The sequence below is a fragment of the Anomalospiza imberbis genome, chromosome 2 (assembly GCF_031753505.1).
Source record: "Anomalospiza imberbis isolate Cuckoo-Finch-1a 21T00152 chromosome 2, ASM3175350v1, whole genome shotgun sequence".
In the NCBI taxonomy this organism is placed as follows: domain Eukaryota; kingdom Metazoa; phylum Chordata; class Aves; order Passeriformes; family Viduidae; genus Anomalospiza; species Anomalospiza imberbis.
The window spans coordinates 61,367,451-61,392,136 of NC_089682.1; the positions used below are offsets into that span (position 1 = coordinate 61,367,451).

Below are 24,686 nucleotides of genomic sequence, written 5' to 3' on the forward strand. Positions count from 1 at the left end.
TCTTGCCTGGGCCATCCACTACCCACCATAATGTTTCAGCTCAGGCACTCTGGTTCTAAGGAAGATGTGAATTACCCATTCGCTTTCACAGGAAAAAAATTATCTTCAGTACCAAGCTGCTGTCAGACTGCAAATAATTTTTAGGAGAAAACAACCATTTCCAGTAGCAGCACTCTGTGAGTTACCAAGAGAATTCCTTTTCAAGGGCCTTTAAGAAATGATGTCAGTGACAGAGGGGGCGATAGTTAACATACTTTATTGTCAGGTTTCAAGCCAAAATTAAAATTTGACATTGCTTATTTGTACTGTATAAAAACTTGAACTGATAAAGCAATAAAAGGTCTGGATCAGTAATCATTGATGCTTTAGGAAATTTTAGCAGTTACAGTATTCATCCACTGATTGATAAACAAGATGTAACAGCTACCACTCGGTTTTGATCAGAGAGCATTTAAGGCTGTGTTTCTGATGCTGCTTGGGCTACAGCTTCTGTATCAGTATTGCAGAAGCACCTCCACCTCCATTGCAGATTCCTGCAAGACCATACTGTCCTGGTTTCAAAGCATGTGCCATGTGAACAACAATTCTTGCTCCAGACATTCTAGATATGAGAAAAACAAAAGAACATAACTTAGTTTAAAGGAAATTCTTAATTTGACCTACACAGGAAGAATATAGTATCAGCAAAAAACCTGAAACAATCCTTTTGTCTGCAGTTCTGTGTAGTACAGATTAAGTACTGGAGCTAGAGAGGAATAAACACAAGGTTCTTAAACACAGCATTTCTGTTTGTGTATGTATAGCTTAAGTTTCTTTGGGAAAAAGAAATCACCTCTGTGTCAGCCTGTATATTACAGAGTATCTCTTCATGCAGCAAAGCTCTTTCAAAGAAGGGAACAAATCTCCCACAACCAAACCAATAATAAGGATTAAATTCAAACATACTCTTATTTGCTTAAAATTGTTTACCTAGAAGACAATGCCTCTGTGCAGAGCAAAACCCAGAGCTTATTTTGCTTACCCTATTGGATGTCCAAGAGAGACGGCACCTCCATTAATATTTACTTTTTGTGGATCAATGCCCAGCATTTTAATATTGGCCAGCACCACAACACTGAATGCTTCATTTATTTCCCACATTGCAATATCTTCTTTTTTCAGGCCTGTCTCACTTAGAATCTAGAAATAATACAAAATATGAAAAAATGAGGAAACTAATTAAAGAAATAATAGGTCTATTTTGAAGTCAGTGACTCAGGCTGCCCATACTCTGATTCACAAATTCACATTTAGGAACCTCTTTGTCAGATGGGAAAAGCAAAACTGAGGGACTCAACCACAAACTTGAGTTTTCACCAAAGAAGGGACAGAGAGCAGTCCATGCCAAGGATGCATTTCCATCACACAACGCTAAGACTGCTGCTACAGTAAGTCCATTTAAAATGACACAGTACTGCCTCACACCATACACTGCTCTTCAGTTCCTTTTAGAATGAGTCTGTCCTTGTATAACCATACTTATTTTGCCTTTTGGCCATACAGGCTGCGAAACTTCAAAGGTGGAAACATGTCCAAAGTTGCTAAAAGCAGTATAGAACAACAGTCTCTTTCAAAACCAGTGTGAGAAATTCATTAACTTAGAACATCTGCAGTCTAGCCTTGGTCCTCTGTAAAACATCTGTTCTTTGTAATTATCATTATAATTTCAATCCTAATTCAAGAAGACCCAATGAGAGGGGTGAACCAACATTGGAATGCTAGGGAAGCTTGTTTTTTTTCCAAAACCCACTCAGTTTTATTCTTACCTTAGGAACAGCATATGCAGGTGCAATTGGAAAGTCAATAGGATCAACAGCAGCATCTGCAAAAGCTGAAAAAAGAAAAAAAAATCAGAAAAGGTGTTTTAAGACCTTGTGTTTTTACCATCCATTATTTTCTTTGCAAGCAGCAAACACTGCCAAGATAGAGAAATTCTGAATACCATGGTCTATGAAATAGCTGCATCTAAAATGTAGTGCCTAAGTAAGACACACAATAATATTTTCAGATTTTTATTATTATATATAGAAAATTCTGTTTATGGTCAAAAGTCTGCTGGTGTAACACTTGAAATTCCAAGGACTGTACTGGGATGATGCAGCCATAATATCAGGTAAACAGCCAAACAGGACTCCCAGTCTGAAAGCACACTATAGGAGTATTTTCCAGGACTTTCCTAGAGGTAAGGAAGATCATACCTACTATCCGTGCCAAAGGATTGACTTTCAGTCTCTTGGCTGCCTCTGTAGTCATCAGCACCAAAGCAGCTGCTCCGTCATTCAGAGTACTGGCATTAGCAGCTGTAACTGTTCCTAGAAAAGGTAAAACACTCCTTAGACAGAGGTGAAAGTGTTATGCAAAACAGCTCATGTATGTCCTGTTAAGGATAGATTTTCCCCGAGTTCATTGAACAAGAAGTCTTAATCATTTGGTGAAACCTGTTGCACTGAGTTAACTAAAAATGGGTTGGTTTTTGATATCTGTTTGATGAAACAAATGCATCCACAGGCACTTGTATCCTTATCCCAGTGCCAGTTTAGATCATGCCTTCCTTGGCAGCCGCATTGCTGGCATTGTCACAGAATTCCAGCTCAGGAAGGGTTGTGAATGAGAGGCAGTTTTGAGTTAGCCAGGAAGGTTTATCAATTACAGATTCAGGGAGCAATGGCAACTCTGTAAAGCCACTCCAGCTCCACAGCAACAGGAGTTTACACTTGGCAGACACCAAAGCCAACAGTGAAACTGTCTGTCACTCTTTTTAAGGTAAATGTCCCAAACAGAGGTGTTCACTGGTTTAAGGTCCGCGGACCATCTTTTAATCCAAGTCAGTTCATGCTGCGTTGCAGCATGTTTCTTTATCTCAGCAGACATTTAAAAATAAAAGGGCTGTTGTTGGGCATTCAAGCTCTTGTGAACAGTACTCTCCACCCTGACAAAGCATCCCCGCACTCGGTAGAAAATTAAGCAGTTCTATTAATGATATTTACCATTTTCTTTCTGGAAAACAGCTTTCAGCTTTGGAACTTTACTGAAATCGACACGTTTGTATTCTTCATCTTCTTTCACTTCTGTATCTGGCTTCCCTGAAATTCAGATTTGGTTTAGTGTTTTGTAGAACAGTTGACTAAATACTGCCTTATATAAATAACTTATTTTGGTTAAAAATTGCAAATGCATGTAAAATGCACATCAAGAAATGTGCTTACATAAACTGAAAAAAAGTTATTCCTTAATCAAATTTATTTACAGCAAATCCATTTATACTTCCCAGTGGCTGAACAAAAAGGACAAAGAGCCTATCTTTAATGTAAATTAAAACAAATAGATACAAATAGATGTACTTAAGCCATAACTACATTCAACAGCTAACTTTCACTTAGACAAAAAAAATATATTTGGGGTGCAACATTAAAGAAAAACTAAAAAACAAAAACCAGATGACAGGTCACTGACTGCTGTTCACCAGAAAGTCTGCCTAACAGAAAATTCTTAGGTGATAAAAATTAATGTTCCTGAGATTCACATGTTTAAGCAATAGAATTTGCACTGAACACAGACAACATGACAGCTTTCTATAAGAAACAAAATTCATCTCTCATCACACCTTTCCACAATACCTTTTTTTGAAATAGTGACAGGAACTATTTCATTTTTCAGTACTCCTGAGTCCCAGGCTGTTTTGCTCTTGGTGTAAGAGCCTATGGCATAAGTGTCTTGCTCCTCTCTGGAAATAGTGAACTTCTTTGCAGTGTTCTCAGCACAGTTGCCCTTGGAGGAAACCAGGCCTGTTAGGTTTGGCATTCCTGAAGATGCAAAGCTCAACTACAACTGAAAAAACCTCAATCAGCAAATTTCCAGAACTGAATGTGACTAATATTTGGTGTCCATTTCTGATTTACACAGTCATGGACAAATAGTAACTTGTGGTTTTAAAATATAATCGTCAGATTTAGCAAATGTTTTCTGGATCCAGATTATCAAAGCCATAAGGGAACTTTCCTTACAAAGGCACTATTTTTTTTTCTCCAGTTAAACCGCATGCAAAAGTAAGTTTAAAGTGCTTAGGGCTGACATCTTCAGAGAATGAAGATCATTGTTCAGACACAGAACCACATATTCACATCATTTTCCTAGTGTTTCCACTCCATTATTGCCCTGCCTATTCCAAAGACTACAACAACAGGTCAACACACAGGGCTTACTTAGCCTTCAGAATCTCTAAAATAGAAGTATGCATCCCTTTTTTCTAATAACTGGAATGAAATAAGTAGAATGAAACAACCAAGTTATTTTATATATAGGCAAATCATAATTGTAATTATATACTCACAATTCATTATCATCACTGTCTAAATATCCAGTGACAAAATTTAAAAAAAAATAATTTAGTCAACTGGAAAGATTTACCCTTGAAGAGGTTTTGTTCCACATCTCATTTCATTAGAAAACTCAATGAATCAACACAAACCCTTTAGTACTGTGTGCCTCCAGTTCTTCAAATAAGCAGGTTCACTTCTATGTAAGGAATGAATTTAAAGTCTTCAAACCTCAAAGCACCAGCCACTTAGGCTATTGCCAAAACACAGACAAGAGTAAGTTCCCAAAGCCACCCTATGGACTTTCTTGTATGCTCTCACACAGACTATTAAGGCTTTCTAAACAACCTACATCTGCTATAAGACAGACAAAAGGTTCCAACATGCTGTCCCAATCTATTAAAACTTGGTGTATTACAACCAACTGCTAGAATTTTTCCTCACATGAGGGAACTATCAGAGCCACTCTTTAGATTCCTGTAAAATCCTCACATTCAAAATCCATTTTAGCTGAAATGTGGGAATGAATTTCAACATTCCTACATGGCCTAAGCACTAGTGTGCAAAAAGAATAAATCATACACAAGCGAGGTCTGTACCAAATCTACGGATCAAAGTAAATATTCTTCATGACATTTTCCTGTACCCCAGCAAGAACACCAACTGATCAATCAATAATGCCCTACAGCTGTGAATTACCACTGGTAAAGGTCAGAAATATTCATAAGCTGAAAGTAGCTGTTCTCTTTTCAAACTTTTCTTCCCTGGTGATTGTTCTTGACTGTCTTTGCATCAGTTGTTTTCCAAACCCATCCTGAGTTTGCCCTTGTTTGTCCAATTTAAGTTACCCTGCTGATGAGTAAGCACACCAGCTGACTCAAACCTTCCCACAGGAGATATGAGATATGTACTCTGGGGGAGGGAAAAACATGGGCCTGCTGGATCCTTCAGAGCAGATATCCTCAAAGACAACAAGCAACTTGATTGCTCCCTCCCTCAGATGGAGCAACAGCAACCCATCAGTAGCAGAATTAATTTTTCTCTTAATCCTTGCTTTAGGCTACTCAGACTGCAGAGACAAGTAATTACTATCACACAAACTGCAGTGCTATTGTGGTCCTCTGTCCAGTCCCTCCATTACAGCTACTGCAAGAAACCTGGAAATGGAAGACTTTTTCCTGCTCATATCCAGGCTTGCTAGATGAAGCAGTTTCTTAACAACTATAAGCAAGCTTTTCAGATCTGCATCAGGTCTATCTATGGTTGATACATGAGCACTCTGCAGGAATATTTACCATATGGATATGGTTGTAAGCATCTGTCAGCCCATCTTTTACTATCAGGTCTTCCAGCTTTACTCCTCCATAAGGTGTTGCTCCTCTGCTCATCGTGTAGGGAACATTAGACATGCTCTCCATTCCACCAGCAACCATGACATCCTGCCCAAAGGAAATGATAAAATTAATAATCATGCACTGTGTTCTCCATGACTTCTTGTAGGAACAGTATTAGTAAAAGCTTAAGCATGGGCACTTCATATTTCTGAGAAGTCTTAGAGAAGGAGATAAAAAGAACACCCTTTAAGCATTTAAAAAGCAAACAACAGGAACAACTGAAGAGAGTTCATCCATCCTGGCAGAAACATGACATGAAGTAATAAAGAAAAGAAAGAAGGCTGGAGACAAAACTATTGAAAAGACAGATAAATTGAAAAGACGGTGGAGATATGGAAGCAGCAGCAGACTAGAGGAACAAGAGTCCCTGGCATTTCAATTTCATCAAGTGAAAGACCTGGAGAGAGAGCCAATACAGTTGTTTATATAATGGTGTACACTGACTCAAACCACTGGGAACCATCACTGACTGTCATACCACAGATACCTCACAGCCCACAGCCAGGAAAAACAAACCAATACCACCCCCCCCATAATTAATAGCTCTAAGAGACTAATAACTGGCTGAGTCCCTAATTTTGCTGAGACTGGCAGCACAGCTTGTGTGATTAATTCAGCTGAAAATTCCAGTTCTATTCAGAGTTCATGGCCTACATCTGTCAAACCAACCAAAGGCACAACCACTCTCATGAAGTCACTGGATATAAATGACTAAATCCAAATGTAGCTGTTTACAAAGACACACTGGGCCTGGTTCAAAGTCTGGTGACAAGATTTCCATCAACTTCAGCAGGCCCCAGACAAAGTGCTGTTTTCTGCAGGCCAAGGCCAAAGCAATAAAGCAGTTGCTTAACTCCAGTTACACTGTGATTTCCACAGAAGGGCCATCAAAACTTAAACACTTTACTTTTGTTCTAAACACACACACAAAAGTATCCTTCACTTAAGAGCCACTTACTTTTAAAGCCAAAAATATATATAATTGAACTGATTATGTTTTCACTTCAGAGAACCAAAGATGCTGCCAAAATGCTTTGGGTGTGGAATTAAAAACAAAACTGAAATGAAACTTTCTTTGCATTCACACTTCTCCCACATTTCTTTGCTGCACAGCATTTAATGGCTTACTGAAAATGATGTATTATCCTATCCTCCCATCAAGTGACAGAATTTTTTTCCCATTGTATAGAAAATCTTGTAAGAAAGTTGACAGAGATGAGCAATTCTCCTTCATCAAGCTCTGTACTGAAAAAGCTTATTCACCAACAATAAATTCTGCTTCTTCTAAAACAATAAAAAAGCCTGAAAGATCTTTAGTGCACTTGGAAAAAACATTGCTTGAACATGTGTATTTAATTCATTTAAATGTTAACACTGCCTGAAAGTCAAGTCACCAAAAACTAAGTACAAAAAAATTTATTCACCTTTTCAAAACAGAAAGCTTGAAAATTCCCTTAATTATATTTTGGGGGCTGGACTGGTAGGTGGGGTGGGGGTAGAGCAGTAGAGAGATGAGGTAAATACCCCCCAAACAATCCACCTTGTTTCTTCAGCTCCAAAAACACGTCTGAACTTTCTAACTATAGTATTTACTTTCTTTTCTGTTTTGAATTCAAACATACTTAAACAATTATAAAATTAGTGTTTCATAAACAAAACAAACCCCTGCTAATTAGCTTTATTATCCCAAGCCAAAACACAATCCGAAATCAAAGAGCACAGCCATTGGTAGGACAGGATCTACAACATTAACTGTGTGGTTTTCTCCACAGAACAGCACAAAATACACATACCTGACTCCCACACATCAGGCTTTGTGCTGCCATCATGATTGATTTCATTCCTGAAGCACAGACTTTATTGACAGTGGTGGTAGGAGTGGCAATTGGCAGACCTGAGTCAAAGAAGTTTGCACGGCTGTTATTTGAAGGGTAGACTTCAGTAATTTATTGGTGTTTCAGCAACATTTCATATGGCACCAATTTTTATCTAAGCCCAGGATGTCCAGCTTTCACTGTTTAGCCTGCCAAGGCAATTTATCTACACTTATCAATAGTTACCATCCTTCTTGGAAACCCCTGTTGTTTCTTCCCTTCCAACAACGGACTTGTGATAAGGGGAAAGGCAAGGAAATGGAAGATCAAGGAAGGTACTCCAGAACTGTTCTTGTTCCCAAAACCCTGATCCCTGCCTCTAAGCAGCATCCAAGGCTGAAAAAGCATAAATAAGCTGTAGAATTTAGCAACTGGCAACAAGACAGACGCCAGGCAAGGCTGGGCAGGTTGAGCACCCTGGTCTAATGGAAGGTGTCCTTGCCCAGAGCAGGGGGGTTGGAACAGGATCTTTAAGGTCTCTTCCAACTCAAGACACTATATAATTCTGTGAATGAAAAGAGCCATATTTATCACTTTGCCTAACATGGAAGTAGTTCCCTCTCCTTCAAAAATGTACAACAGATTCAAGAAAGTACATAGTTCCTCCCTGACCTACAGGCTTGGCTAGAAACATGCTAAGGTATGGAATCCCACCCCCACAGAAGAAGGGAGAAGAAAATAATTCCTGCACCCCACTAACTTTCACGTTACAGCTAACATACAGTGAATCCTTCCAGTGTCAGCTCCAGACTCTACAGGAAGACGAGTTGTACATACTCATGTGTTGAAGGGAACTCACTGACTCTTTATCCAGTAAGAATTAAGAATAATGAACGATACACTGAAGAGAAAAAGTCTGTTTTGTGAAAGATTCAGAGCAGCATCCATCATTAATGTAAAGTACTGTGGAATTACCAGCCTGGTCTCCAGTAGTGTCTTCTCCAGGTTCTGCAAACACTGTAGGCAACAACACCCCACTTGCACAAGTGCAACATGCACCCTTCACCTATCACAGGGCAAAAAGCATCCACGTACTGCCCTGAAAAAGGGCCGCCCACCACTCTGCTTTAATTAACAGCCCAATAGATTCCAGCTACATAAAGACAGAAAACCTTCAAACCCAGAGTCAAGACAAGGAGAATACCTGCACCCAAAACTGCTTGTCTTGCCGGAGCCTGTCCTTGTCCAGCCTGCAGGACATTGCCCATATAGGCCTCTTTCACTTCTTCTGCAGGGATTCCTACAAAAAAAAATTGCTTTGATTCAGGATCCTTTTGACAAAGGTTCCCATTGAAGTTTTCTATTAAAGACTAATGAAACTTGCCACATGCAACCCATGTGCCAACAGAACCCAGGCCCCAGTGGGTGCATTCCAGATCTCTACCCTTATAGTCACGGAACTGGTGATTCCTCCAGAAGATAATTCCCCTGTCACCCTTCAGGACAAGCTGCAGTTATTTCACCGAAGTCAACATTTCCAAGTCTTATTAATCACCCGAGAAGCTCAATTTTCATGGATTGTTAAATGCACAAGACTTTTTTTGTCCTAGAATTATGTCTAAAGACAGTTTTGTTTGTTTAGCAAGGGCAAACCAAGGCCAGAGCAAGCTGCCACCACAAAGAAGAGGTCTGCTCTCCTGCTGCATCTCTTGCAACAGCCCTGGGTGTCCAAGTTCTTGTAGTATTAACCCTCCACTCCCCTAAAAAAACTTTTTTGGTAGATGGAATCCATCAAAAGGCTGACAAGGCTGTCCTTCAAGTACACGTGCCCACATAAAAAACATGCAGGGAAAGGAAAGGCTACTAGTCTCAGCAGCAAGTAGCCTTTGCATCAGCTTACACATCCCAACAAACCAAGTATCATGTTCAATCTCATTTGGACTAGCACAGAAACCCCTAGGCTACATTCTGCTCCTAGAAGCAGCACTTAATTCAGATTGAACCAAAGCCTGACAGTCAACTTTACTTAAATGGCTTCTGTGCATGGACTTAAAAAGGCCACAGGAGCAAAAAACCCAGGACATTCCAGGTTTGTTTCATTACCAGGCCATTGAAAAGACACTGAGCCACTTTTCTTTGCCACAGGAAAAAAAAAATGTATATACATACCTGCTCTGTCAATTGCTCCCTTAATTGCAATGGAACCAAGTTTAGTGGCTGGCAGTGATGAAAGAGATCCTTGGAATGATCCAATAGGTGTCCTTACAGCACTTGCTATCACCACCTCCTAAGTGCAGAAGAACAGAGTAAAAGTCACAATCTCTTTCACAATTCCACACATATACCAGTATTCTTTAAATGTATCTACTTTTTATTATTTCATTGATGTCACAGATTCTCTTTCATCCTGCAAGTGTTACAGAGCACTAAAATATGTATTAATGCATGCAGCATGGACAGTAAACATAAGGAGATTGGTGTGCAGCTGCAGCACTACAGCCTCAGGCTCAAGGAGCTGTGGTGAGATGGCTCACATGGCTGGAGTGTTGCCATGCAGGGATAAGGGCTCTCCAGGAAGGACAGGTCAAGAAGACAAGGCAAGGGGGGAGAGGAGAGGCCTTGCACTTTTATGGGACAGAACAGGTGGAGTGCATTGAGCTCAGCCTTGGCATTGATGATGTTTCGAGAATCTTGAACATCCTAGAGCAAAGGGGGATCAAAGAAAGCTGGCTGAAGTTCAAAGATGACCTCCTCTGAGCTCCAGAGCAATCCATTCCAACAAGCAGTAAGTTGGGTAAAAATGCCAGGATGGATACCAAAACTCACACGCAAAAATGAATCATACAGGAGACAGAAATAGGGACAGAGAATCTGGCACACAGTCTGAGCATGCAGGGATGAGGTCATGAAAGCCAAGAGCTGAATCTGGCAAGGGATGTCAAAAGTAACAGGAAGGGCTTCCCTGAACACCTAAGCAGCAAGGAAAATATGGGCCTCCTTGGTGACAAAGGACAAGGCTGAAAACTGAATGCTTTCTTTGCCTCAGTCTTCAGTACTAAGACCAGCCTTCAGGAATCCCAGGTCCCAGAGACTGTGGGAACGGTGGGGCAAGGAAAACGCACCCTTGGTGGAAGAGGAACAACTCAGGGCAAACTGGGCATACATAAATCCATGGGTCCTGACCAGATGCCCCCATGAGTTCTGTGAGAGCTGGCAGGTGACTTTTTAAGGTCACTTTCAATAATGTTGGGACAGTCATAGCAATTATGTGTGGTGCCCAAGGACTGGAGAAAAGCCAAGCATTACTCCAGTCCTCAAGAAGGGTAAGAAAGAGGACCCAGGGAACTACAGGTCAGTGAGACCCATCTTAATCTCTGGAAAGGTGATGAAACAACTAATCCTAAAAAAAAACATTTACATGAACAAGAAAATCATCAGGAGTCATCAGCATGGATTCACCAAGGGAAAGCCATGCTCAGACAAACTGCCAGCCTTCTACAATGAAGTAACTGGTTTGGTAGAGGAGGGGAGAGCAGACATGGTCTACCTGGACTACAGTGAGGCTTTCAACACTGTCTCCCATAAAATCCTCATGCAGAAGCTAATGAACTATGGGCTAGACCAGCAGACAGTGAGGGGGCTAGAAAAGGGCTGAATGGCCAGGCTGGGGGTGGTGATAGAGGTACAAAGTCTGGTTGGAGGACAGCTACCAGTGATCAGTACTGGGTCCAGTCCTGCGTAACATCTTCATTAATGAACTAGATAATGGTGCAGTGCACCCTCAGCAGGTTTGCTGCTGACACCAAACTGGGAGGAGTGGCTGATACACCAGAGGGCTGTACTGCCACAGAGAACTTCAACAGCAGCACCTCACCATGAATATTAATACTGCAAGGAAGGGTGCAAAGAAGGTAGAGCCAAACTCTTTTCAGTGGTGCACAGAGGGCACCAAGTGACACAAAGGAATTCCCACTGAACATAAGGAAACACTTCTCCACTGGGAGTGTGGCTGAACTCGGGCACAGTTACCCAGAGTGGTTGTGAAGTCTCCACCCCTGGATATATTCAAAAGCCCAGGTGCCAGCAGAAGGTGCAAGCAGCAGTTTAAGACATGGTATGACATTCAGCCCTATGCTAGTAGTAAAGACAATTTACTCTTCTTTAGTCTCTTAGCTTTAGTGCGACATCCACGTGTGCACCTGATAACCCGGTGATAGCAGCACGAGAATCTGGCATCAAAAAGATGCACATGTCAGACCTCTGGCTGCCCCTGACAGCTGTCAAGAAGCAGCAATGATTGCTTCCAGCTGTATTGGTTTCAGTGAAAGTTAACCACAAAGCTTTACAGGGACTGGTCATGAGGGTTTTTCTATTTAGACAGACAGGCAAAGAAAACACTAGAAAAAAATAAAGACAAATGATACTTGTTTAAAACTGTGAAGGGTTGTCTATTCCTGTATCCCCTTCATCATGATAGACTTCAGTAACAGTAACAAACTTGTCCTCCTCTTTCATGTTGTAACAGCAAGTTGCAGGATAACACAAATAATTTCAAAGGCATCAGTTGATAACAGCTATATTTTCCCATTCTGGGTTGATAGTTATATGCAGCTTACATCAGCTGACACTCTTCTAATTTTGTCTCACACTTAGCAAATCAAAATAAAAATGACAATCTGACTCATTTCAGATTTTGCAATAAAATGTGGCTTGGGCACAAGTGACATTGTCTTTAAACCAGTTTTTTTGTGATGATTTTCTTTAAAATGTCAGTGATTAACAAACAAATCTAAAACAGCAGTTTATTAGTCAGATAGTGCTTTATACTTACATTTAAAGTACGCTGTGATGCATAGCCACGGCTCATATACTTCAGAGCCTGAAAACAAGAAAGCCCTCAGAATCTCACATCAAGAAAGCCAATGCCATAATGTTTCATTATGTAATGTACCCATTTTCATAGAAGTCATTATTTCAAAAATTAATATCTAAGAAACACTGGAAAAATATGAAAAAAAATTATAACATGCCTTTGAAAAGAAGTGTAGTCTAGTACAGTCTCACCATAACATCTGTGATAAAATGTTTTCTGAAAAATAAACAAATACTCCTTCAAAAACAATGCCAATTTTTTTTTGTCAAAGTCTGTTATGTACATCTATAGCATATATCGAAGCCAGGGGTGAGTGCTGTTATCTTGAAAAAGTTTACTAGTCCCTCTGTCTGCTTCCCTGGACTTTGCTCATTCATTTCTATCATTAACTCCACCGCTTTTAAACGGTGGCAGTTTGCATCTACAGCTTCCACTTCCTTGGTGTTTTACGAACAAAAATGAAGATAAATTCAGAACATTACATCAAGATAGGATAATAAAACAAAACCAAGAAAAAGGGATCATCTGAGCAGTCTAATTCACCAACCAATAGCTTCATCTAATTAAGCACTGCAAAGATACAAAGTTATATCTGTAGGTATTGTTTCATACATTAACAGAGTGATCTTTCCATTAGTGGCTTAAACCACTTTCTTTAGCCATTTCCTGAGACAACATTTCAGCACACTGGAAACTTCTGGCCTTCTATCTGTAATTGCTGAATTACAGCTAAATACTAATTTAAAAGAACTGCTTAAGGACACCACAAGAACATCACCATTTTTATAAACTAGCCAGTGCCTTCTGGTTGTGTCTCAACACAAAAATCTAGCCTGTTTCTCCTCTTCATTTGGCAACCTTCAACTAACAAAAGGCTGTTTTTTTTTTTCACTGCTCTGAATTAGTTGTTTGATTTTTGTTTTGTTTGGGGATTTTTGTCTGGTTTTCTCCCCAGCTCAAGTTATAATTGCCAGCAGGAAGTTTTAAATTAAACTTCTTCTTGAAAAAAGAATTACGTCCCTTACAGGGCTTTAACAGCAGAGCTTTCAAGGGTTAGTGTTAAAAAAACAAAGCCTAACCAAGCCTAGCAAAATAAATACCTATACTACCATACTCTTACTGCACAACGCCTGGAATTTAAACTGGACTCACCAGACAATTGTTTACCAAGCGCAACTGGCTGCTAGGAGTATTCATGCTCTGTCAGGAAGGAAGGACGCACTTCCACAGCTGGTAAAACGCAACCCTCAGCTTTGCATACGGCAATTCGGATGCGATGCGCTTGCCCTCGATTTCTCCCCAGCACGGCTCCCCGCCGCCGTGCCGGGTGCCAGCGCCCCAGCAAGGCAGTCACAGCCAGCACCTGGAGCCAGCAGTGCCGGCAGCGCTGCCAGGCACACAGGCTTTGGGGGCAGCAGCATCCCCCTGCCCAGCTGAGAAACAACACCTACAGGTGTAAATTTGTATCTTTACACTGCTCAATTAGAGGAATCCAACGCGAGTGCTGGCCCGGCCCGGCCGGGCCATCCCTACGGCTGCACATCCCTACGGCTGCACATCCCTACGGCTGCACATCCCTACGGCTGCACATCCCTACGGCTGCAGCGCTACGGACAGGGCTCGGCAGCCGCGGCACCGGCGGCGCTGACAGTGGAAAAAGCCGCCCTCAGGATCGCGGATAAAGGTCCCACCGGGCTTAGTGCGGGGCCCGGGGCCGCGGGGGCGGGAGAGGCCGCCCTTCACCCACCAGAGGCTTCGCCCTTCACCCCTACCCGGCCCGGGACCCGCTCCCTCCGCGCGGCTGCCTCCCGGGCCGGGGGTTCCCGCAAGGGTGAGGGGAGGGGGCGCAGCCGCCCCGCCGCAGGGACGGTGTGACCTTGGCCGAGCCTTTCCGGGCCCGGCGGCGGGGCCGGGGCTGCGGAGGGAAGGAGAAGGTAAAGCCGGGCCCGGGGTCGCCTCACCCGCAGCAGCCCCGCGGCCGGCCGCCGCCCGCACAGCATCGCCCCCGCTGCGGCCGCCATGTTCCTGCCGGCGCCCCCGTCACCTTCACCGCCGCCGCCGCCCCCGCCTATAGCCGGCGGCGCCCCGCCCCCTGCCCGCTGCCATTGGTCCCGCGGCGCGGGGCGGTGCCGCGCCCGCCCCTGCCATTGGCTGGCGCGGAAGGCGGGTGGCGGCGTCAGAGGGGCCGGCGCGTGCGGTGCCGCGCCGCCGCTGCCGCGTGTGCGGGACATCCCCGGCCCGTGGGTCCCGTCCGGCCGGACATCAGGCGGAATTCCTCCACGGAAAGGGGGATTAGACGTCGGAACGGGCTGCCCAGGGAGGCGGTGGAGTCACCGTCCCTGGAGGTGTTTATAGAAAGAGTGGGCGTGGCACTCAGGATCATGGCCTGGTTGATACGGCGGTGCTGGGCCACAGGTTGGACTCGGTGGTCCCGGAGGTCTTTTCCGACCGAACGGATTCTGCGGTTCCGCAGCGCCAGGCGCGTTCCTCTGGCGGCGGTGCTGCCTCTCGGGGGCCAGGCGGGGCAGGGGCTGCGGGGGGTGCGTTGGACGGCCCGGGGCGCGGGGCGGACAGCCTGGGATGCCGCGCTGAGGAGGAAAGTCACTGGTAGCGAACTGTATGGAGACCGCGTGGAAGATACTTGGGGGAAAAAACCAGCGCCCGGGGGTGTGTCCTCTCCGCCACCGAGGCTGCGCTCCGCCCCTCCTCGGCCCGGCCCTCGCCCGCCCCACGCTGCAGGTTAAACTGACCTGGGCCGCGGGCATTTAATCCCGTATCGGAAGCATCCTGGGCACAGCAAGGTCGGCGGGGATGAAAGCGCCGAGTATTGCTGAGCCCCTGACGCTCTGAGTCTGGCGTGCCCTTGTGCTGCCAGCTGCGTGCTGTTTTCAGAAGAGTCAGCAATTTAACTCCCCCTAAAGCCCTTCCTGCCTGGCCACGGCATAAACCCCTAACACTGGTACCTCAGAGTTCAAACCTGGCCCAGAACGGTCCCGGCCGCCGCCTTCACGGAACGACTGATGGCAGCTCAGCCCCAGCTGAGTCTCAGGATGCCCATCCCAGTCCCACGGTCATTTCTGCACTGTGTTTCTCCCCTCACACTCTCCTGTCTCTGAACCTGGATTTGTAGACGAAGGCCAGCACAAAATCTCTACAGCTGTTTGCCAGCCTGACAGCGCCTCTCTTCACCCCGTCTCTCCAAATTGCACAGAGCTAGGCCAGGAAAAGCCTGGTTCTTTCCCGGTCTTGAGTTTTGTATCTCAAAACAGGTTCAAAACACAAAGTGACTTTCTGCTGTAGCACACAGTCCAGGACAAGCAATTCTGTATTTGTTTCTGATCAGTCTCTTCTCAACCACTTTTTAATCCCTGAAGGAGTTAGTATACTGTTACAGTAACCCACAACTGAATGAAGCATTCCCCTGAGCTGAGGTCTACCAGTCACATAAACAAGCATTTGCACATTTCCTTCCTCTTGTACCCTAAACTAGAAAAAATGCCAAGAACCAGGCTTTGGATATAGCACCTAGAAAGCAAGAGTATTTCAACAACCTGTTACCATCCATTTGCTACCTTGACTTTTTTTTAATTATTTGATCTTCACATTGTAGAACTAACATTTGTCAAAACTACTTCAATTGATTTTTTGTTCTACATCTCATTCGTTCCCTGTGAGAGAGGATTTCACTTTGTCTTTGCTCTCAAAAGTAAAATACTTCTTGCTTTCCATATATATCCAAAGATTCTCCAGACATGCAGCAAGAGGCTGACTGGGACAGGCACTGGCAAGGGAAGCATTTGTACTCCTTTGCTTCCTTGACTCTCAGTAGCTGGTGCTCTAAGGTGGTCTAGTCTAGACCTTTCATTTAGAGACAGAGTTTTCAAGTTCAAACCAGAGATAACATAGGAACTGACAAATATTGTCTCAGGAAGAATGACGGTTTTACTCTGAAAATATATATGTACCATATAGCAAAAACATCCAGGTTAGATGACGATGTTTTTAAGAAAAGAGTAATGCTGAAAACATGTAGAACAAAACCTAGAAAGCTCTCATTTAATTTGCCTTTACTCCTGCAGTAGAAAGCTCTTTTTCAGGGATATAACCTGCTAACATTCTTTAATTTTTTCATCATCTCTTCTCACCAAGACTGACTATAATGTACTGATTTCAATGTCACTCACTCTTGGTGTCCAGTCACAGATCATTAAAAAGTCACACTGTGCTGCTCTTCCTTAGCTCAGCACGTGGTATTTACTTTGGCCATGCCCCAGATGCGCAGAGGGAAGCAGCAGCTGCTGTTCGTGACTCTAGCTGTTCTTTCTTACAGGTGTTTAAGGTTGCATGCAGGAGCTGAAACACAGTATCCAACTGAATTTCCATAGTGGATCTCCATCACTAAAATAAACAAAGATCAAATGCCAGGCACCATGCCTACCCAGAGATGTAGAGATATCCAGGGAGTGGGTCAAGAGCACAAGTCCTGTGAGGAGCAGCTGAGGCAGCTGAGGTTTAGCTTGGAGAATAGGAGGCTCAGGGGGGACCTCATCACTCTCTGCAACTGCCTGAAAGGAGGGTGCAGCCAAGGGTGGTGGGGTCGGTCTGTTCTACCAAGTAACAAAAAAATGGCCTCAAGTTGTGCCAGGGAAGGTTTAGATTGGATATTAAGAAAGCTTTTTTTCATGGAAGGGGTTGTCAAGCAGTAAACAGGGGAGTCACCATCCCTGGACTTAGTAGATGTGGCACTCATGGACATGGTTTAGGGGTGTACTTAGCAGTGATGGGTTAACAGTTGGAGTCAAGGGTCTTTTCCAGCCCAAACAATTCTATGATTCTGTTGACAGGTAAAGCAAAAAAGAAAATAAAGCCACATTCTCACTTTATCAGAAGAATGAACCAGGTTAAGCCTTTTGTATTTACGTCAATGATTCTACCTAAAACGTTATCAATTTACAGGGGTAGGAGTTGATTCAGCCAAGGAACTCCCGCAGTAACTGGCTTCTAGAGAAGAACTTCTCCTGAAAAATCATTGGGAAAGACTATAAATTGCCCTAAAAGAGGGGGAAAAGTTTGGAAATAATGGCAACCTGCCATCACAACTCTGCTCACAAGAACTGCCAGTTGGCCAATTCCCATGCACAGTACTGAGCAGTTGCTCAAAAATAGCTGCTTATTCCGTACAAATAATTCTAAACTCTGCATGTACCAGAAAGCACAAAACACCGATGATTAGCTGGTGCACTTAAAGAAAGGAGCTGAAATATAAAAAAGAGATTCATATTAAAAGGCAAGAACAATAAGAGAAGAAAAGCCATTACATTAAAAGCACTCCTTCAGGCAAGCAACTGTTCCCACATGACAGTTCACTGCAGGATCAGCTACCTGAAGGTCCTGGTGGCAACACCAGTAACTTTCAGTGATGCACACTGTGAATAACTTCAGAGACAAATCAACCAAAATATTCATCAATCCAAGTTCATCCCTGTAAGTTGCACAGAGACATAACCTTTTTAAAAATGCCATAAACTAAGGCAACTCCCAGCCACTTTTGGCATGGCAGGTTTTGATACACTGACTGAAAGACTATAGCTCATCTTTAAATAGAATTTGGAAGACTAAATAGCTCTACATATAATCTTACATATGTAAAAATTTTTAACAAGAATTGGAAGTCTCCACTTTTGTTTTTTAATTACTCTGATCATAACAGCTTTTGGGACTTGAAGTCAGGCAAATTTCATACAGTAGCAATTTTAGGAGCAGCACCTGAATTCAAATTAAAAATTTTGTAGGGTGAGACACCAAAATACCTTGCTAAATGAATAGTCTTTTAAATTACATTTTTATTTTGCAAGAAAATAAATTATACAACTTAAAAAATAAAATTCAAAAATTAAGCAGTACATCAAAATAGTTCAGCTGGACTGCCATACAGAAACTACCACCATTCAAAATTGTACAGCATTATTATCTTGGTAGTGGCACACATTCAAAATTGTAAATACCATACGGAGATAGTTATTACAACTCAGGAACCCAAGTTCGCTCAACACTCCAGACTACGTATAGTGTATATGACAGGAAAGCTTTCATGTATTGTTTATTTCACAAATATGACCTTAAAGAATTACAAAGATAGCATCCCAGTCATTTAGATGAAAATAGAAAACAGTTTGAGATAGCAAATCTTTCTGTAAAACTATCAAATCTTTTTGCCAATTGTATTTTTAAAATTTGCACTTTACAGGACAATGGCATCCCAATGCAGATAAATGCAAGATGTGAACATTCAGAACATTTATATTAATATTAAAAAGATGAAAATGAGAAAGTCACATTGTCATTTGGAAATGTAACTGCATTACAGTCACAACGAAAAATAAATGAGTAAAAGTAGAAGCTAGGGACATCAACTGTGGAAAGAGGAAAATGGAAGACTTCAGAATTGAAACTGAGATTATCATCAAGTTGTTGGGACAGAGAAAGATTTAACAGTATTTCTTAATTAAACCTATTAAGAGTCATTTCCCCCCCACCCCTTCTACACCAGATTTCATTCCTTAGCTATTCACCGTGGCAGTGTGTGTGGCAACATGTTTTTCAGATGCAGCACCTCCTTAAGCTAGGTCTTTGGACATATATATTCATAGCTTAAAATTGCAGCCTTAAAAGTGCATTGTTGCCATATTGCAAGTGAAGAATAGTTTTCATTTAGATCTGAACTCTACCCTCCCCAAAAGAACAGCTTACCCCAGGTATCTCCCTGTGCCCCAGGTGATACTAGTTTTAAGTGCATATTGGTGAAGTGACCTGATGAAGGATGCTAAACATGATTCTGCATCTTTAACAAATTTGCTGGTGTCTGTCTTAGATTTCATAAAAAACCTGACATCCATTTCTGGTATATATTTAAAGAAAAAATGACCATATCATAGGCACATTACCAATTCTATTTCCATCCCAGGTTTTGAGAAATGTATAGGTAACAATCAGGTGGTATTGTATTTATTAGCTGAGGGAATGTGTAGCTCCTTAGCTTTTAGCAAGCTTTTCCTTTCTGCATACATTCCAGCTTCCTAAACAGTTGTATCTGAGATAGTCTCTTAAACTTCTCTCTCAAATCTAAACCAATGGCTTCAAAATTACCATGTGACCATTTCACACCTTTCTTCTCTGGTTAAGGGTTGGAATTTTTCATGTTGAAGAGTGTGCTCAGACTGTCATGTTCTCCCCAGTTATCCCAAGTAAGCATTTATTACTTTAAAGTTACAAAGACTGAAAGTCTTGCAGCACAAAGTGTTTTATTAGAATTTTGTTTTCTAATGTTCAAATAGTTTCATTGGTTAACTACACAGAGCACCACTTCCTTTTGATTCTGAATTGCAACACCACAGGGCCAACATAAAAGATGCAATATTTTTAAACAGCATCTACTTTTGAGTATCAATAAAAGCATGTAACACAAGCTGTAGGATTTCAATCAATTGTAATTGGCCAGGCCTTGATTTCTTCATCTTGTGGTCATGAAACCCTCACTACCAAAAATTTCTTACTCAAACAGATTTCCAAATACACACTGTTCTCAGGCAGTCACACTGGCATTTACATTAGTAACAGAGCACACAGCCTGCTTAAGGGTGCAAACAGCCATTCTTGGAGAGTTTGCTTTTAAACCACTCCTGTATACTTTACTGTAACCATGTGAAAGTAAAACTCCTCCTCTAACTTACTGGAAGGCTTTCTTTTTTGACTAAAGTTAATTGTATCCTCTTCCCCATTTCATCATCAAAGAAGATGAGGCCTTTAGATGTTGAAGTTCAACTGGTGAATTAAAAAATAACTTCACACACTTGTAATTTATAGAAGAAATATTCATACAGAACTGAATAAAGCACAACTTACCTTTGTCCTACGACAGGCACTCTGCTCCTATGACTCATGGTATCACTCCAGTATATGCTGGGACATTTCAGAACAGCAGAGAGTAGGGCAGTGCCAAATGACTACTTCAGATGATTGAGAATGGAAGAGGTAACATTAAGAAGTTGAGATTCCTGATGTGTGTTTGGCACTCTCTCTACATACACTGAACAAGGTATTTTACCTTAGCATTTTATCATTTTCATCAGAAGTGTACTTCCTACCCTACCAGTTACAAAATAAAAAGCAGAAGGTTTGTTTTTCATATAAAGATGTTGACTAGTCCACCTGGATTAACCTTGCATGTATATAAAAGTTACCACTGAGGAAATAGTACAGGGGTCTTCAAGTGTTACTCTCTTTCTGCGGGAGTTGTGCATAAATTACTCTTTAATGCATCCTGATATATGTAGTCATACTGAAATATTTGGAATATAAATATTAAATGTACAAGGAAATACACTTAATATTTCTGTTCCTATAGCAGACCCACCCACGAAAACTGCTTTTAGAGTGAAGTATCATTCAAGAAACTTTTACCTTGTCAAGTAAGATTGTAGCAAATCACCCGTCCAAATTAAGGTAACAACATATCCACTTGTTTACATTAAACAATTTTAAAACAATGATCTCTTGCTTAGGGAAGAATATCACTGATGACTTGGAATTACTTTTATGTCACTTAATGTGTCAATTATTAAAATCCAGTTACTAGATTGAAGCACTGCTCTAGCAAACAGGTTTTAACTGTAACAAATATGTATCAGTTGTGACGCATGTGTTTGTGTCTCTCAAATGTTATTACATGAAAAGGATCAGAGGTGGACAGTACATTACTCTGTTGATCCAAAACACAAAAGTGAAAGTGCTACTTCTAGTCCTAATTGCATTAAAAAAAAAAAACAACAACCCAAAAACCAAAACCAAACAAAACAAAAAACAAATCCAAAACAAACTAATAGCAGTTCCTCAGTGCATGAATATTTGAATATTTTTTCCTTGTGCAAGTACTGGTCATCTAAAAAAACCCAAACCTGTATTCTTCCTGGTGGGTATAAATCAAATCTACTTTTAAAAGTTCACAATGGGCTCTTCATGAATGCAAGTTTCCCACAAAACAGCATGCTGTTAAAAGTGTGCAACATGAAGGGAATGCCATCATGCTAGCTGAATGAGATTGGCAAAATATAGTCCTCTGTAAGGTAAGGCAGGGATTTTAATATGTAACGAAAGTCAAAACAAGTCCTTCTGCAGCACAAACTGTTGCAGCTGTCTGTCCAAGCACCCTTCCATTCATGTTCTCAGCATCCTGCAGAGTCCTCCAATTATGCCATGTATATAAAGGTGTTGATATCCGACTCATCTCTTCTGATGTATTTGTGCTCTATAAGCCATTCAATTTGCTCTTTTATCATTTTCTTTTGTGGCAAGAACATGTTTTTCAATATTTCTACCAGTTCAGTCTGAAGCTGGGCATTAGTAATTTTCTTCCGCATCTTCATTATTTGGATGATAGCCTCCTGGTGTGGGTAAAGAAGAAAAGAAAAATTATTTTTAAACGCCTGGGTGAAGTGACAAAATGAACACAGCATTAATAGCAGGATCCTGGTAAGGCCAGACAGCAAGGAAATCTGTATTTTTCCTTAGAAATCAGAACTATGCTGCATTTTTTTAGCCTATATAGAACCGCTTTTACAAAGAAGCTGATAAAGGAAAAGAATGAAGCACTGGCAAGATGCAAGAGATACAAGACAATTCCAGTCAAAGGAGCAGTTAAATCCTATATTTAGAGTGTGAATTACTCACTAAAAGCAAATGTTCACTCACTCCCTGAGCAGAAGTTGCAGTTTCCTAGGTGACTTGTGATATACCTTGTGAACACCCCACTCATTTCCCAAGTACAACTAGGCATTAACCCTGCTGCTATCAGAATGGTTACATCATATGTTACATCAGGTGGTACAACTCACAATGTGCATGGCCTGCAATCCAACCTGACTGATAGAACAGACCTTCATACAGACCAAAGAGATATCAAGATCGACAATGCTGTTTATTCATGGTGGTGGCCAGTGTCAGTCAACGTTACCAATCTGCTGCTGTCACCCACCCCACACCATATGCCTTCACCACTTGCTTAATATCTGCTTTGTCCTCTTTGAAGATGATGACCTGGTACTTCAGAACAGGAGGCTGATGACAAGTGCACGAACACACATGCAAGATCAGGTAATCACAAGGATATAGAGTCATACAGCAGAAGTCATTCCAGTGGGATTCAAAGGCACCCATTTCATACATCAACATCCAACCATAGGCAGCATGTAATGATAATACAACAAATTACAGTAATGATAATGCAACAAAAGAAATAGGGGAATTTTGCATTCCTCCGGCAGGTTACTTGCCTGGGTTCGCAATATTCTTAGCTGGACTATTCCTTCATTCTCCTCTTCCCGCATTCTTTCTGTAGTAAGTTGCAATCGACCAATCAAATTTATCTTGCCCCTTTTCTGAACTTTAGCGTTTTTTCTGAAAAAAGTTGTATTGCACGAAAGTGAGCAAAAAAACCCAAAAAAACCCAAAACTTTCAATTGCAGAGTTCTTGTTAAACTTAAATTAGCAACAAGTACCATGACAGATCAGATACTTAAGATACTTATAGGTTATTAGCATTAAGGCAGTGAGAGAACTGTCTGACAGATCAAAACTCAATGTCAATGTCTCTGCACAATGAAACCTAAATAATGCTAGCAAGCATTACAAGTAAATCCAGCAGCTGAAACAACTGAATTTCAGAAAAATATATTTCAATTTAATTATATAAATGTAGGGTTCTTTGGAGGAAGGTTTTACAACAAAGTTCAGGAAATATGACTAATTAATATTCCATCAAAGAACTGTCTGGGACAAAACCCAGCTTATGCAACAAAGAAAGCTGATGGCATTCTTCAGTGGTCACCCACAAACTTTCTCTATAACCTGTGTCTTCTGTCATGTCCTCTCATCATTTCCCAAAGCTCAGAATCCTGATGACAGGAATAAGCATTATGGCCCTGGGCAAGAAACTAAACCCCAGGAAAGCAGATTCATCACTTATCTCTTACTCCACAGATCCAGATGTCCAGCTGCTGCTAAGAATGAGGCACACAGTCTGAGGTTCCTAGCAAGGAGCCAGTTCTCCTCATAGACATTGAGAGTATAGGCAAGCAGAAGCAAGTAAACCACACTGAATGTAGTATGTATCACTTAGACATTCTCTCTTTGTATTATCTTGTGTTTGAAGGATTTCAAAGCACCAGTAAAAGAGTACTGCAATTCTCACAGAAATAAAGACACTCCTCTCTGGTGAGAGCCACACCAAAAATCTTGGCTCTTGACAGCACGCCACATTATTAAGCAGCTTCACTTCTTTTTTTTCAACTTATCACTCTGTTACTGAAGTCCTGTGTGTGTATAATAATCAATACAGCACTACTGCTCTGAATACAGGCTGTCTTCCATGAAATTTTATGGACTTATTGCTAACTGGAACACAGCAAAGCCTCCAATATTGCACCTCGTCCTCAAGTGTGTAAGAAATTTACTTTCACAAAAATCAGAATTATGAAAACATTTGTTTGAAGAGGCTGCTGGAGGTCATCTAGTCCAATCACCTACTTGAAGCATGACTATTGCCAAAATGAGTGAGGGCAGGGAAGCAAAGCATGTGTCTAGGTTAATTTTCAAAACTTTCAATAACAAAGGTTAAGTTAAAGTGAATTCCTTTAGTTATAGAACAGTATATTCTTATTTTACTTTTCAAACATCATCTTACATTAAACTGAACTCCTGGTTCACCGAGAAGAGGGTTCCTTCTGTAAAGTCTTTGGGTGAATTGACTTGAGGTTCATATAATAAAACCTGACGTTTCAGCTTTGGAAATGCTACAAGAGACTACAGAGAAAAGGGGAGGGGAAGAAAGAATGAAAATAAAACACCAGACTTTCTAAATGGAAACAACAAGAATAATTCACTGCAGTGCTGACTGTAGTGAGGGAACCACACAGCCTTGTTTGTAACTAGTAAAATCAGAGAGGGGACACAGTTTACCAAATCTCCTTCTGAAATGGGTTAGTATAAGCAAAATCCTACAAAGTAGTAAAATACACAAACTCATGGCTACAGAAGTGGTGTTAAGTCTGACTTACATGATTTCTCTCTTTATTCATAAGCTAAATAATTAGAAGTCTCCTAATGCAAACATTGAAGTTATTTTTAAGCAACATGTATTTACCAGGTGTCACTAGTTTCCTAGAATTAGATCAGACCCACTTGACAACACACAATC

General features: G+C 41.5%; 3 protein-coding genes across 4 annotated transcripts in view; 1 reads left to right on the top strand and 2 right to left on the bottom strand.

The window, feature by feature from the left end:
• Positions 1-241: 241 nt before the first annotated feature.
• ACAT1 (acetyl-CoA acetyltransferase 1) lies at positions 242-14,515 on the bottom strand. Its single transcript, XM_068181385.1, has 12 exons — positions 14,398-14,515; positions 12,395-12,442; positions 9,733-9,850; positions 8,768-8,863; positions 7,543-7,643; positions 5,651-5,794; positions 3,657-3,807; positions 3,027-3,122; positions 2,238-2,351; positions 1,806-1,870; positions 1,022-1,179; positions 242-601 (listed from the first exon to the last, which is right to left on the bottom strand). The coding sequence occupies exons 1-12, from the start codon at positions 14,455-14,457 to the stop codon at positions 481-483; spliced, it is 1,272 nt and encodes a 423-aa protein (XP_068037486.1). The 5' UTR covers positions 14,458-14,515; the 3' UTR covers positions 242-480.
• ALKBH8 (alkB homolog 8, tRNA methyltransferase) overlaps positions 4,262-24,686 on the top strand; it is a 262,866-nt gene continuing 242,441 nt past the window's right edge. Inside the window, exon 1 of the mRNA XM_068181382.1 lies at positions 4,262-4,268. The gene's annotated coding sequence lies outside the window, so the exon portion shown is untranslated. The remainder of the gene's footprint in view (positions 4,269-24,686) is intronic.
• The window catches only part of CUL5 (cullin 5), a 28,379-nt gene continuing 25,247 nt past the window's right edge, over positions 21,555-24,686 (bottom strand). For both annotated transcript variants that reach the window (XM_068181371.1, XM_068181370.1), the window contains exons 17-19: positions 24,174-24,292; positions 22,765-22,888; positions 21,555-21,876 (exon numbers count right to left, since the gene is read on the bottom strand). In XM_068181371.1, coding sequence (XP_068037472.1) covers positions 21,682-21,876; positions 22,765-22,888; positions 24,174-24,292 — 438 coding nt within the window. In that variant the 3' untranslated portion in view covers positions 21,555-21,681. The remainder of the gene's footprint in view (positions 21,877-22,764; positions 22,889-24,173; positions 24,293-24,686) is intronic.